This window comes from Anopheles gambiae, chromosome 2 (assembly GCF_943734735.2).
Source record: "Anopheles gambiae chromosome 2, idAnoGambNW_F1_1, whole genome shotgun sequence".
Classification (NCBI taxonomy): Eukaryota; Metazoa; Arthropoda; class Insecta; order Diptera; family Culicidae; genus Anopheles; species Anopheles gambiae.
The window spans coordinates 6927127-6939361 of record NC_064601.1 but is presented as its reverse complement, the minus strand read 5'-3'; the positions used below and the strand labels follow the sequence as shown (position 1 = coordinate 6939361).

Below are 12235 nucleotides of genomic sequence, written 5' to 3'. Positions count from 1 at the left end.
TTTCTCCGTCGCTGGTCAAGATATTCGTGGAAGTGACGTGTTCACGTGGCAGCCAAGCGCTCCTCATTACTTCTCACTCTTTGGTGCCGATCCGGGCCGGCAAAGCTGGCGCAGCTCGTTGCCTCGCGTGTGGATCAGCTTCTTTGCCGTCCACTTTTGGTCGTCCTGCAGCGGGCAGATGCTGTACTTCATCTGCACGTTGCCCTCCCCGGTGTCCTTCAGGTTGTACCAGAACGCCGCCGTACCCTTCTGCGGGCGGATCGCAACCCGCAGCTTGGGGAAAATGGTGTATCCTCCGTTGGTGACATCGCTTAGCTAAAAGTTGGAGTGTTGTTCAGCGTGAGCAAGATCGTGCAATCGCCCCGTTTCGCTGCAAAGTTACTCACGAAAAACAGCATCGTCGCTAGCCGATCGCCCGCATAGGCAAAGCGCTGGGCGTCCTCCTTCTTGTGGATCGCATCCAGTGCGGCCGTCTTGAACGCGCCGACCTCGTTGTAGATCACCTTCAGGTCTTCGGCCGTGTCACAGCTCAGGCCCGTCCGCCGCTCGATGCGCTTCGTGAGCCGCTCCACCACCGGGTGGTCCCGATCGTGCAGCGTGTACGTCTGATGGTTCTCGTAAAACACCGGCAGCCAGCTATCGTTGCTCGGGCCCGACTGCTTAATGTGCATACTGCCCAGCGCCTGCAGCTGGGCGATCTCGCCATCGTGCACAAACTCGTGGAACAGTGCCACGAACGGATCGTTGCTGAGCGCCTCCACCTTGGACGGGGAGATGACACTGTGCGCGTTGCGCACATCGTACCAGCAGTACAGGGAGCTGGTCAGTGACGGCGGCGGTACGTACACCCCCCGGCACAGGTCCATGTACGGATCCATCCGGATCGTAACCACCCGTTCCTCGCCGCCGTTGGTATCGTTGGGTACGCCATCCTGGGTCGCTGAGTCTTTTGCACCGATGCCGGCGACGGCAACCACTATCACCAACAGGCACTGGATTTTCTGATTCATTCTTAATACTTCAGTTAGGCCGAAACGTGAGCGAATGAGCCATGGGGTGAAGTACCGAGAAGACCGAGACCGACGTGTCCCGCTCGCTTTTTTATTGACAGTTGTTCAAACATCTTCATACACACACACACGCAGTATCAGCAGCAGCACTCGAATATCTCAGTTTTCTTCTCGTTAGGGGAGATCTGCCTCAGCAAACAGCAATAACCCACGCTCATAATTACAGCGAAATTCTCAAACCATTCAAAACACCCCCATCGACACGACGGATTTTAACCCACAAATCCCACACACACAGACACAGGCGCACACGCAGAGAGCCATCCCTTAATTCCTATTCATTTGCAAAAGGGTTCGAAAGGTGACGAAACCAACCATTATGTTATGGTGATGATGTGCTGTTGCTCTCGCCAGCAAAAAAAAAGCAACTCCAAAACCCCTTCTCAATTCACCACCTGGACCGATTGTGCTCGAATCAATATAAATTCCATTTCGAGCTGCACTAAAACCGGCCGTCCGAACTGCAAACCCTGGCGAGAGGGCGAATGCAGCCTCACAGGGGGTATGAGATTTTGGCATTCGAATCGCTGGATCGATGGATGGAATGAATGGATGGAGCAATATCAATAGTGCATTTCGATGAGAAGAAGGAAAAAAACACACACAGGCCGTTTGCATTCGCTTCATTTCATATGCACCATCGCCCCCTTCTGCTTTCCTTCTTTTACTGGAATTGATCGATTTCCCGTGCTGCACACATTGGCATCCATTCGGCGCGAACAGGTACACGCAGCGTTTGCAAATCGTCCGACGACTCCCAGAGGCGTCCACCGGCGACCCCAAAGTCGTGGGGTTTCCCGGGTGACGTAGGGGGCGGAATATTGTTGCTGCATTTTTGTTTCTACCCCCCATTTGTTCCTGACCCATGGCACATCTCTGCACGCTCCATTTTCTCGACCAAAAGACAAAAGGGGGCGTAACGGGTCCATTTCGCAATATCAAACAGTGCACTGAAATGAATCCTTTTTTGCTCTCTTCCCCAATGCAGCCAGGGCACTGCCCGTGCAGTTTCCTCCCTGTCTGTTTTAATAAAGAAAATCGCACACGCACACACACACACACACAAACAGAGTGGGGTGTATTCCAGGGTGAGCGCGCGGAGGAGGTGTGGAATGAATTCACGAATGAAATGCATGAAATATTTAGTTGCTATGAAATCCAATCATAACGATAAATGTGTACCGCCGGATAAATTGTTTTCCCAGTCAACAATGAGCCGAGGGCCGATCACAGTTCTTTACACATTGCTTCATGGCGCAAAGTTCAAAGGGCAACATTCCGGGGATTGGTACGGGGTAAAGGAAAATTTTCCAACCCATCAGCAGAAATCTAATACATGTTGGTGTGTGTGTTTTTTTTTATTACCTTTAGCAATTCAACCCCAATCCACCCACACACACACAGAGACACACACATGACCACGTGAAAAGGCTCCGAGCGATGTAACAAACTCGTGCCGCTCGTCCCATCCTAGACGGATGAACAAACTTCACTACTCACGTGCAGATTGCGTGTGTGCGTGTATGTGTGTGCCTGTTTGCGTTTTGCTTCGGGGCTTTTTGGGCAAATATTTACCAAAGTGTGCACGCGGTCGTCCTTTTTTTTCATAATTTTTGCTACCCCACAAAAGGGGTCACACGGCGTATTGTTTTTCTAATCGAATTTTTCCACGCTCCTTCGCCCCATTTTCCGACGAATGGCCCCGCCATGCTTGCGATGGTGAACGTAACCCCTTCTTTGTAATGCGATTCCACTATCGAACAGTCCGGCTTTAATGTTTAATGTATGCTACACAGTCTGTTCATGTTTAGTGATTAATCAGAGCTTGCTCCTTCAAGTGGTGTACTTTGCATCGACGCCGCCCGACCGCAAGTGCGTCTTGTGTCCGAAGAATAACAGCGATGCAATGCTCTTCGCTCTTCGTCCCGGTTCGCTTCTTGGAGTGGAGATACGCCCTTCCGAAGCGTATCATTCGATCGGAGAACTCTTTATTGGTTTTATCCCAGTATCAACAAAGTGCTTGAATGGTTAAAAATACTGCGCTTTGCCGCTGCAGCTGCATCTTTCTTTGTTGTGCTTCAGGGATAGGTAACCCCAGTTAGGAAGTGTGCCGGTACAATCGCTTCATTTTCGCCTCACTGAGGTCAATCAACAGTGTGTACCGGAGTAAGATGGGAGTGTGTATTCTACCTGCTATCTGTACCGAGACTAAAACAAGGATATCCATGTTGTGAATCCTCTAATGGTTAGTCGATAAAGATAATATAACCCCGGCAAAGCAAGACTTGCTAGCCAAACATGCGCCTGATGGATTGCTGGATAATTGAACGGACTGATGCTACGGTCTCTTCATTCTTAAACACACAGACACTGAAGTTCCGACATCTCCTTACGCTAACATGATCGGCCTCCATCCATCGTCAGGCCCCCGGACATGACAGCCGGTGTTTTGAGGTGTTCCTCAACATCCGATACCTTTGACAGAGCGCAACGGAACAACGCTCCAGCCGCTTTTGTGGACATACCCGGTTGCTGCTTCAATTCCGTTCGATGACAACAGGCAACAATCGCATTGCTTCCGGCTGACCGGTACACAGGCTGCCACACGGTGACATTCCAGTAGGCTCTTCTCATACAATTCCAGGGCACCTTTGTTAGACGACCCAGAGACCTAGGGCATTGGTGGAATTTTGAGCAAACTACGTTGCACACAGAATAGCATGCTGCCAATAACTGTTGCGATTCAATGTGGATGTTGTAATGCATCCCAAGGTAAACGAGACGAACTTGACAGATTCTTGGTATCTTGGTATTTAATAAATTATTAAAATTTCCGCTTCAACAACGGACGTTCTTGATCGTTCAGTCATCAAAACGATAACATCTTCCTACGACGGGTAACTCTTCAAAGCCCGACAAAGAATCTTCCGCATGCTGTGCAACGTTCCGTAGTATAGCAACAGTCAAGCAATTGAAGTGTTGATGTTTTTATCAACATTTGCCTCCGCCCGCTCGATGCTGTTATGCTCCAAAATCAAAGTGCGCTCGCAAAAGCCAACGAGGGAATTGGATCAGATAGCTCGCACTCCAGCGAACGATACAGCAAGGGAAGGCAGATTGGGGGATATCCTTCACCTGATCCCTGTGGACATTGGAAACCATCCTTCCCTGATTGTCATGGGTACGGTGGCAGGTGGGCTTTTTGTTGGAGTGAAATATTTCTGCTTACATCCAGGCCCCGGGACGTAGTGGCGTGACGTGGTGGCAATGTGTTTTCTAAAAGTGGTTTTACTGCTCCGCTTTATCATCTCTCATCTCGCCGGTGTGTACATGAAAGGGCGCATTCAAATTCAATGCTACAAAACTGGTGTCTGAAATTTACGATTTAACGTGTTGAGAGATCTGGTGGGTCGGATCAACCACACGTGCAGACGTGCAGGGTTGGAAACGTTTCATAATTCTACCTCACCCGCACGATGTCTGCGTGATGGTTTGGCAATGGCAACACTACCAACGTCCTCCTGCCCGTCTAACAACGTTCCAGCCAAAAGGGTGATGAATAAAATATTACCTATGTATCAAAACATTTTTCATCCAACCAATCCAGTCTGAGGGGATAGCGTAAGTTGTACTACAACATGCTGACGAATGAACTTCGAGCTCGAGATGCCATACAAACAGGGAACGGCTCGCGCAGCACCGGCAGCTCCTGCTCTCCTGCCGAGCTGCCGAGCAAGCGTGTAAACTCCTTCAGATTTCAGATGATGAGCGAATTTGCTGGAAAACATCGTATCGCAATGTGGTGTGCCACCCATCCGGAAGCACCGAAAGGATTACGTTTCCGGTGTGTGATTTCCCTAGCACTCTACCGACATCCCATTAACTGTGCTTCGGGTTAGTACGTGCGGCGTGCGAGCTGTACTGTGCCGGGCTGCACCGTGTACAAATATTTCAACAGGATGTTATATTTTACTGCACAAAATGAAAATTCTGAGGAAATTGTTCAAATTGTGCATATAGTACGTGTACAAGGTTCTTCAAATGGGAATGTGAATTTTAAAAAATACCACTTTAGCCATGGTTCAGGAACCTCGAAAGTTAAGTAAGACTGTAGCGTAAATTGTTGTTTTATAAATTACACCGCAAAGGGCACTAGATATGTAGTGAGATTTAATCTACCGTAATCGAGGCACCGTGTCAGAGGTCTCGAGTTCAACATAACCGTGACTTAACCGCCCAGGATATGACTTCGAGCGCGTAATCTGTTGGAGATTATTTCGCATGACGAATAACAGAAGTAAATAGAATTTTAGTCAAGCATAATAAGTACTTGCAAGGACTTGATCCTAGACATACCGTTTAGTGGATTTAAATTATATTCTTACAATATTTAATAGACTACAAATTATGTGAGAAAACGTCAGAAATATGAATAAAAATAGAAATACTTACAAGTAGTTACACAAGATTAGTGATATTAAAAAAATCGAAACAAATTAATTGATTATCTTCAATACACGGGATTATTCAAAAAAATTAAATGTTGTATTTTTACCATTTATAGACGTTAATATCCCATAATGACCATGATATATCTATCAAAAACATGACATTCCTACCCCTATTTCAAGAAATAGATAGCACAATGAGTAATTTTTTCAATATTTTGGCTTTGGCAGTCAATTTTGAGACTTTGTAGAGCATGCATCAATACGTAAATAATTTCTTCAAAGTCATCAATTAAGCAGAAAATACACTCTAGCAGAAATTTTGATTGAATCTTTGAAATATGAAGCTTAGGTCATCATCTAATACAATTCATTGGAGTCCTTTGAGGACTATATTTTTAACCTTAATGGTTCTTACGCATGTTAATTGAGTTTTAAGGTCCAAACAATGGGTAAGACTCATAGAGAATGATTCACAAGTTCCCTGTGAATTGCGATGAATCGAATCATCAAGAATTGAACAAATATAGGGAACATTCTAATTATAGCGCCGAGACGAATACATCAGCTCCAGAGTCCTCATTTAGTTTGATTCCCATCCAGACTAAAATCCGTTACTTTCAGCGAGCAAATGTCTGAGTTATAACATTTTTGCGACAGATATATGTTAAATAAAATAAATTTTAGAACCCAATTTTCATAGGTAAATCATGAATTTAGAAATCGAAACAAAAATAAATTACAATTCAGAGTGACAGCCCTTCAACAGACCTTTTCCCATAGTGCCAAGGTCAGTTGAATGACACCACACGCGGAGAGAGAAACAGCTCATGCATTTTCGCTTTCTTTCCTTCCACCGGTAGCAAGTGCCGAAATCTGCCAAAGTCCTCGCTTTATGCAACTGAGCTATTGCTGCTAGTATTGTTTTAACCGTTCGTTGTCTTCACTGATAAGCGTTGCTACCCCGTCAATTTCGAAAAATATCTTCATTCCGAGCTACAGTGAAGCAGCCGCCAGTTGAGTGCATTTTCAACCCCCACCGTCTGTCTACTCACCGAAAGCATCAGCCATGGGCCGTAAGTTCTGCGTTGGAGGCAACTGGAAGATGAATGGCGACAAGGCCAGCATCACCGAGCTGTGCAAAACGCTGTCCGCCGGTCCGCTCGATCCCAACACCGAGGTGGTGGTGGGCTGCCCCGCCCCCTACCTGTCGCTGGCCCGCTCGCTGCTGCCGGAAACGATCGGAGTGGCCGCCCAGAACTGCTACAAGGTGGCGAAGGGTGCGTTCACCGGCGAGATCTCGCCAGCAATGCTGAAGGATCTTGGCCTTGGCTGGGTCATCCTCGGTCACTCGGAGCGACGCGCCATCTTCGGCGAGACCGACGAGCTGATTGCGGAGAAGGTCGCACACGCCCTTGCCGAGGGGCTGAAGGTCATCGCTTGCATCGGCGAGACGCTGCAGGAGCGTGAGGCCGGCCAGACGGAGGCCGTTTGCTTCCGGCAGACGAAGGCCATCGCCGCCCAGGTCAAGGACTGGAGCAATGTGGTGATCGCGTACGAGCCAGTGTGGGCCATCGGCACCGGCAAGACGGCCACCCCGGAACAGGCGCAGGAAGTGCACGCCGCGCTGCGCAAGTGGTTCACCGAGAACGTGTCCGCCGACGTGTCGAACGCCATCCGCATCCAGTACGGCGGTTCGGTGACGGCGGCCAACTGCCGTGAGCTCGCGGCCAAGCCCGACATTGACGGATTCCTGGTCGGCGGTGCCTCGCTGAAGCCGGAGTTCATCCAGATCGTCAACGCCAGACAGTAGAGTAGAGCGTGCCGCGATCTCCAGTCAGTAGTGTAGCCGGGGGGAAGCGTTTACGCAATCCCCCCTCGCCAGTGTCGTCATGTCTCGTCTTATTTTAAGTTTCTCATTACGTTCGTTGTACCCGCACGCGCACTGAACAGGTTGTTACGTTTAAGCATCCAACCAAACGCAGAGTAATCTATTCAATAAAAGCATTGTCCCGGTGAAAATAATTTGCATACTTTCATGACGTTCTACCCGGTTAGCTCCACATTATCGTAAATGTCCTCCACGCCTTCCATGGCTTTGAGCTTCTCTTTTAGCTTTTCGTATGCTTCCATCGCATCGGGGTTTAGCTTGATGGTGGATTTGGGGAAGAAGGCATGCTCGCTATGCTCCACGGAATAGTTTAACTTTTCCAGCTCCTTTTTCACCTTATCCAAATCCCGGGGATCACACAGGAACTGCGAAGGAAAGTATCAGCTCGTTAGTATCGACGATACAGTGACGTGCCGACAGGAGCTAAATCGTGTTACCCTTATCAGTCGACTGCTTTCATCCATCACTTCAATATCTTCGGCACCCGTTTCGATAGCGTGGTCGGTGCAAACGGAAAGCAGATCGTCGGACTTCACATCGGCCGGCGCAATCGCTTCCACAAATCCCCTCTCATCAAATGCATGCATCGTATCGAAGAATAAGGCACTGAAACAAGATTCAAGTCAGCAAATAGAGAACAAGCAAGCTAAATGAGAGCAAAAACTCACAAATTCTTCCGTAATATTGTTGCCATATCCATCTTCAGCTGGGCAAACCGGTCGGTGTACAGGACGCAGATGACATTAACCTGATCCAATGCCTTAATTTCGAGTGTGTATTTCTTCAGCTCCACCGACTGGCTGGTGCACTTCTTCAGTATGCCCTGTATGGTGGCGTTGGGCATATTTCTCTTCAACGCTTCATCAATCGCTGCCCGCAGCACATTGTTGACGGCCGGGTTTGGTCCTCCAGCTGCAATTAGAAGCATGATCAGCATCTTGTCCGAGTGCCCCTTTGAACCCCCATTCTTACCTTGCACAGCAAGCCGAATTTGTCGAGCTAATTTGATGAATAATACCGCCTTCCGTCCATCGTTGAGCGCCTTCACGTGTCGTATGTTTTGCCACTTCGAGTGACCGGCAAGGAGGGTTGACGCTTGATGGATGCTTCGTACATTGTGGTACGCGTGTAGCGATGTTGTCACTGCCCTCGTTAACCGTCCCACAGCCGAAAGCATCATCCAGAGATGGGGTAAATGCTTGATTTAGGGACGTAAAAGTATGCTTACAAATTACATAAACCTCCACTGTACCCGGCAACTGGGAGCGCAATGTTGTTGTTTACAACGTGACTTTGACAGCGGTTGACAGTTCCATGACAGTCTGTTTAAATATACAGTGCGCTCCGAAAAAAGACACATGTATCCGTTGAGCAAATTCAACAAATTGGTTTTTCAATATTATAATCAAGGCTTGGTGACTTTCGGCACATATTTGGACAGTCAATTTCTTTCATGTTTGCTGTGCATTTAAAAAAATAGTCTCTTGTGGTATTAATGCAAACAAAAGCAAGCATTCAAATTATTCCCTTAACTCCTCTTTTTGCACTCAGCCACACACAAATTGATAAGTAAGATTGTACGAAGATTTAAGACAAGCAAAGACAATGATTGCGCTTATCATTCGTGCTTGACGCGGACTCAAAGTTAAATGGTGACTTGAAGTGCTGTACTTGACTGAGGTTGCTCAATTCCTTTGTGGCAATGATTTTCACCAAATTGTGTTCATTGGCCATTTTTGGCATTATTTTAGGCAATAAATGCGTGAATGCAGTAAGCAATTCAAGCAGTCGTTTGAAATTTACAATAGAACCTCAGACACTTACAACTAGCGTAACGCAAACGGCAGATTTTAAGTTGCTATTTCAGTAAGTATTACTTTCCATTTCATCACTCTTAGCTCTTATGAATAATATTCATGCTCAATTATCTCCCAGTGGCTGTGACGAAAATGGACATAATATTACCCTAACTTGGGATGCCGACGAGCAGATCAAACTAAGCCCTTCAATTATCACAATAAATGGATGCGAAAGCGAAACCTTCTCCATCAACATCTCGTCATCGAAACAGGGACGATTTATCATCCGTCCCATAATTATCACCAGCAATCTCAGCGTCGTCGATGATGCCCGCCTGTTTGTACAGCTCAAAGTCGCCCAATATCGCCCGCTGATAATCGTATCGATGCTCATCGGATGGACGTACACCGTCTGCTGGACAATTGGAGATTACTTTCAAGCTTGGACTAGCTACCGGCGCAAGAGCGTCGTCGGATTGAGCTTCGATTTCCTTTACCTGAACATCGTCGGCAATTGCTGTTACGCGACGTTTAATGTGGTGCTGTTCTGCAGTGCGTTTATTGAGGTGCGTAAGACCCGCCTGTTGTAAAGTTACAATTAGAATAATTACCACCAGCCCCTTTCTTTAGGACGAGTATTTCAGACGCCATCCATTTGGGCTGAATCCGGTGGTGCCGAATGATGTGGGATATGCAGTGCACGCCGTGTTTGGAAACTTGGTCCTGATTGCCCAGTGCTACATCTACCAGAATGGTGGCACCGTTGTCTCGACTGCGGTCAAACTGCTCATTTCCGGCTACGTACTGATGGTGAGCGTGTTCTGTGGCTTTGCGATCGAGGAACAGATGCACTGGCTTGACTTCCTGTACATACTAAGCTACGTCAAGCTGTCAACAAACTTGATCAAATACATCCCACAAGTACTTATGAACTACCGGCGAAAGAGCACGGAAGGCTTCGCTATCTCCAACCGATTGCTGGACCTTGCGGGTGGATTGTTGAGCCTGCTACAGATGGTACTCAACGGTTGGAATTATGGTAAGAGATTGCAAAACTGTTTGATCTAAATCATACTTTGATAACATCCATTATTTCCCTTCAGATGACTGGCAATCAATTGTTGGAAGTCCGGTCAAATTTGGTCTCGGATTCGTTTCCATCTTTTTCGATGTAATATTTATGGTACAGCATTATGTTTGCTATAGGTCCCATAAGGGAGACCCAAAGTAAACCAGCATAAAGAAGATCATTCAAAAACATAAAGTAACTCTGAGCGAGTTTATTCTAACGCTGCGCAAGATGCTTGGCACGCACCACCGTCCACCAAGTTACGTCCGATCTGTTCTTATCGTATTGGTTTATTTTATCGCATAGTACACATATTTGCCGAGTCTGCGTTGGGATGCTTATGCCGTCACTAATCTCATCTGGAGCGATTTATTCGTAACAATAGATCTGCTTATCGGGGTCTGAATCGCCCGCCAGTGGCTGAAAGATGCGCCTGACTCAGTGATAAACTGGTACTCCAACGGGATAGGTAGTACCCGTAGCGCTTCACTCATGCACATCCTTTGGTGGGTCATTCTGGGAGTGTGCGTAGGCGGTGGTAGGGTACGTGCTTACAATGTGTCCTTATCACTTATCCCCCAGTCTGTGGTTGTAACATTCGGTGAAACGGCCAGTTTTAACATTGAAGCCAGGTAAGTACGGTGACAATGGCGATACATCATAGCACCTTATCTCATTTACTCTTAATTCAGTGGATATGTATCATCCCGATTTGAATTGCAACTGTACTGGCCCCAAGATGCAGCAATGCAGATTGAATCCAATCAAACCATTTCTTTCGTGGAAGGCTGGAACAATCACTCTATCTCGCTGTTGATAGAACCGGTAAAACAGGGACGCTTCATCGTACAACCATGGGTAGAACCGGAAGGAGTAGTGGACGATACACGGCTATTCCTGCTGATCAAAGTGGCTATGTTTAAACCATTGATGATCATATCATTGATGGTTGGATGGGCCTACACTGCCTGCTGGTCTGCGGGGTATTACCCACAGATTTGGCTGAACTATCGTCGGAAAAGTGTGGTCGGACTCAGCTTTGACTTTTTGTACATCAACATAGTGGGACACATAAGCTACGTGGTGTTCAATGTGTTCCTTTACTGGAATACCTTTGTGGAGGTGAGTCATCGGTATTCTCCGTAAAGACATTTGTCATTATCTTGTAATATTTTTTTTTGAAAAACAGGACGAGTACTACCGACGACATCCCTTTGGACTGAACCCGGTCATTGGAAATGACATAGGGTTTGCGGTACACGCCGTGTTCGGTACCGGGTTTACCATATTCCAGTGTTGGATATACGAAACTGGTGGAAACAGTGTATCCAAACCGGCGAAAGCGATCATCGTTACCTACCTGCTCATCATCTTTGCGACGATGTGCTGTGCTATGTGGAATGTCATGCATTGGTTAGATTTCTTGTATGTGCTTAGCTATATTAAGCTCTCCACTACCATGATCAAATACTTTCCGCAAGCTTACATGAATTATCGTCGCAAGAGTACGGAAGGGTTTGAGATCATGAATCGATTACTGGATCTCGCTGGTGGACTGTTCAGCATACTGCAGATGGTTATAAATGCTTGGAATTTCGGTAAGTTACACCCGAAAGGTTGTTGAAGCTACGGAATGACCAAACTACCTACATTTTACCTTATTTTCGTTATCAGATGATTGGAGATCCATTGGAGGCGATCCGGTTAAATTTGGTTTGGGGATCTTCTCTATCCTATTCGATCTGGTGTTCATGTTCCAGCATTACATTCTTTACAGGTATGTTTCGTTGCTGTGTGACCAATCACTTTTTAACTCAACTCCGTTTCGTTTGCAGAAAACGAAGCGTTAAAGTCCCGGCAGAGTTGCCAATGCTTCCAAAATAACCGCATTTGATTTATGCTGTGATATACTCCAATTACTACACGTTTAGGGTCACAATAAACATCCTCGACCGTAC

At 46.9% G+C, this 12235-nt stretch overlaps 4 protein-coding genes across 4 annotated transcripts; 2 read left to right on the top strand and 2 right to left on the bottom strand.

The window, feature by feature from the left end:
* Positions 1-12: 12 nt before the first annotated feature.
* On the bottom strand, positions 13-1074 carry LOC11175732 (prolyl 4-hydroxylase subunit alpha-1). Its single transcript, XM_003435843.2, has 2 exons — positions 387-1074; positions 13-315 (listed from the first exon to the last, which is right to left on the bottom strand). Exons 1-2 carry the CDS (start codon positions 1008-1010, stop codon positions 67-69), a joined length of 873 nt encoding a protein of 290 aa, XP_003435891.2. The 5' UTR covers positions 1011-1074; the 3' UTR covers positions 13-66.
* A 5513-nt stretch (positions 1075-6587) lies between these two features.
* LOC1281542 (triosephosphate isomerase) lies at positions 6588-7540 on the top strand. The gene has a single exon (XM_321467.5). It carries the CDS (start codon positions 6588-6590, stop codon positions 7329-7331), a length of 744 nt encoding a protein of 247 aa, XP_321467.4. The 3' UTR covers positions 7332-7540.
* Positions 7476-8705, bottom strand: LOC1281543 (probable transcriptional regulatory protein TTE1135). The gene is made up of 4 exons (XM_321468.6): positions 8382-8705; positions 8078-8321; positions 7847-8015; positions 7476-7774 (listed from the first exon to the last, which is right to left on the bottom strand). The coding sequence occupies exons 1-4, from the start codon at positions 8587-8589 to the stop codon at positions 7565-7567; spliced, it is 831 nt and encodes a 276-aa protein (XP_321468.6). The 5' UTR covers positions 8590-8705; the 3' UTR covers positions 7476-7564.
* Positions 8706-9111: 406 nt separating this feature from the next.
* Positions 9112-12234, top strand: LOC11175797 (cystinosin homolog). Its single transcript, XM_003435842.2, has 7 exons — positions 9112-9275; positions 9345-9774; positions 9839-10247; positions 10312-10340; positions 11467-11875; positions 11952-12054; positions 12113-12234. Exons 1-7 carry the CDS (start codon positions 9112-9114, stop codon positions 12159-12161), a joined length of 1593 nt encoding a protein of 530 aa, XP_003435890.2. The 3' UTR covers positions 12162-12234.
* The last annotated feature ends 1 nt before the right edge of the window (position 12235 follows it).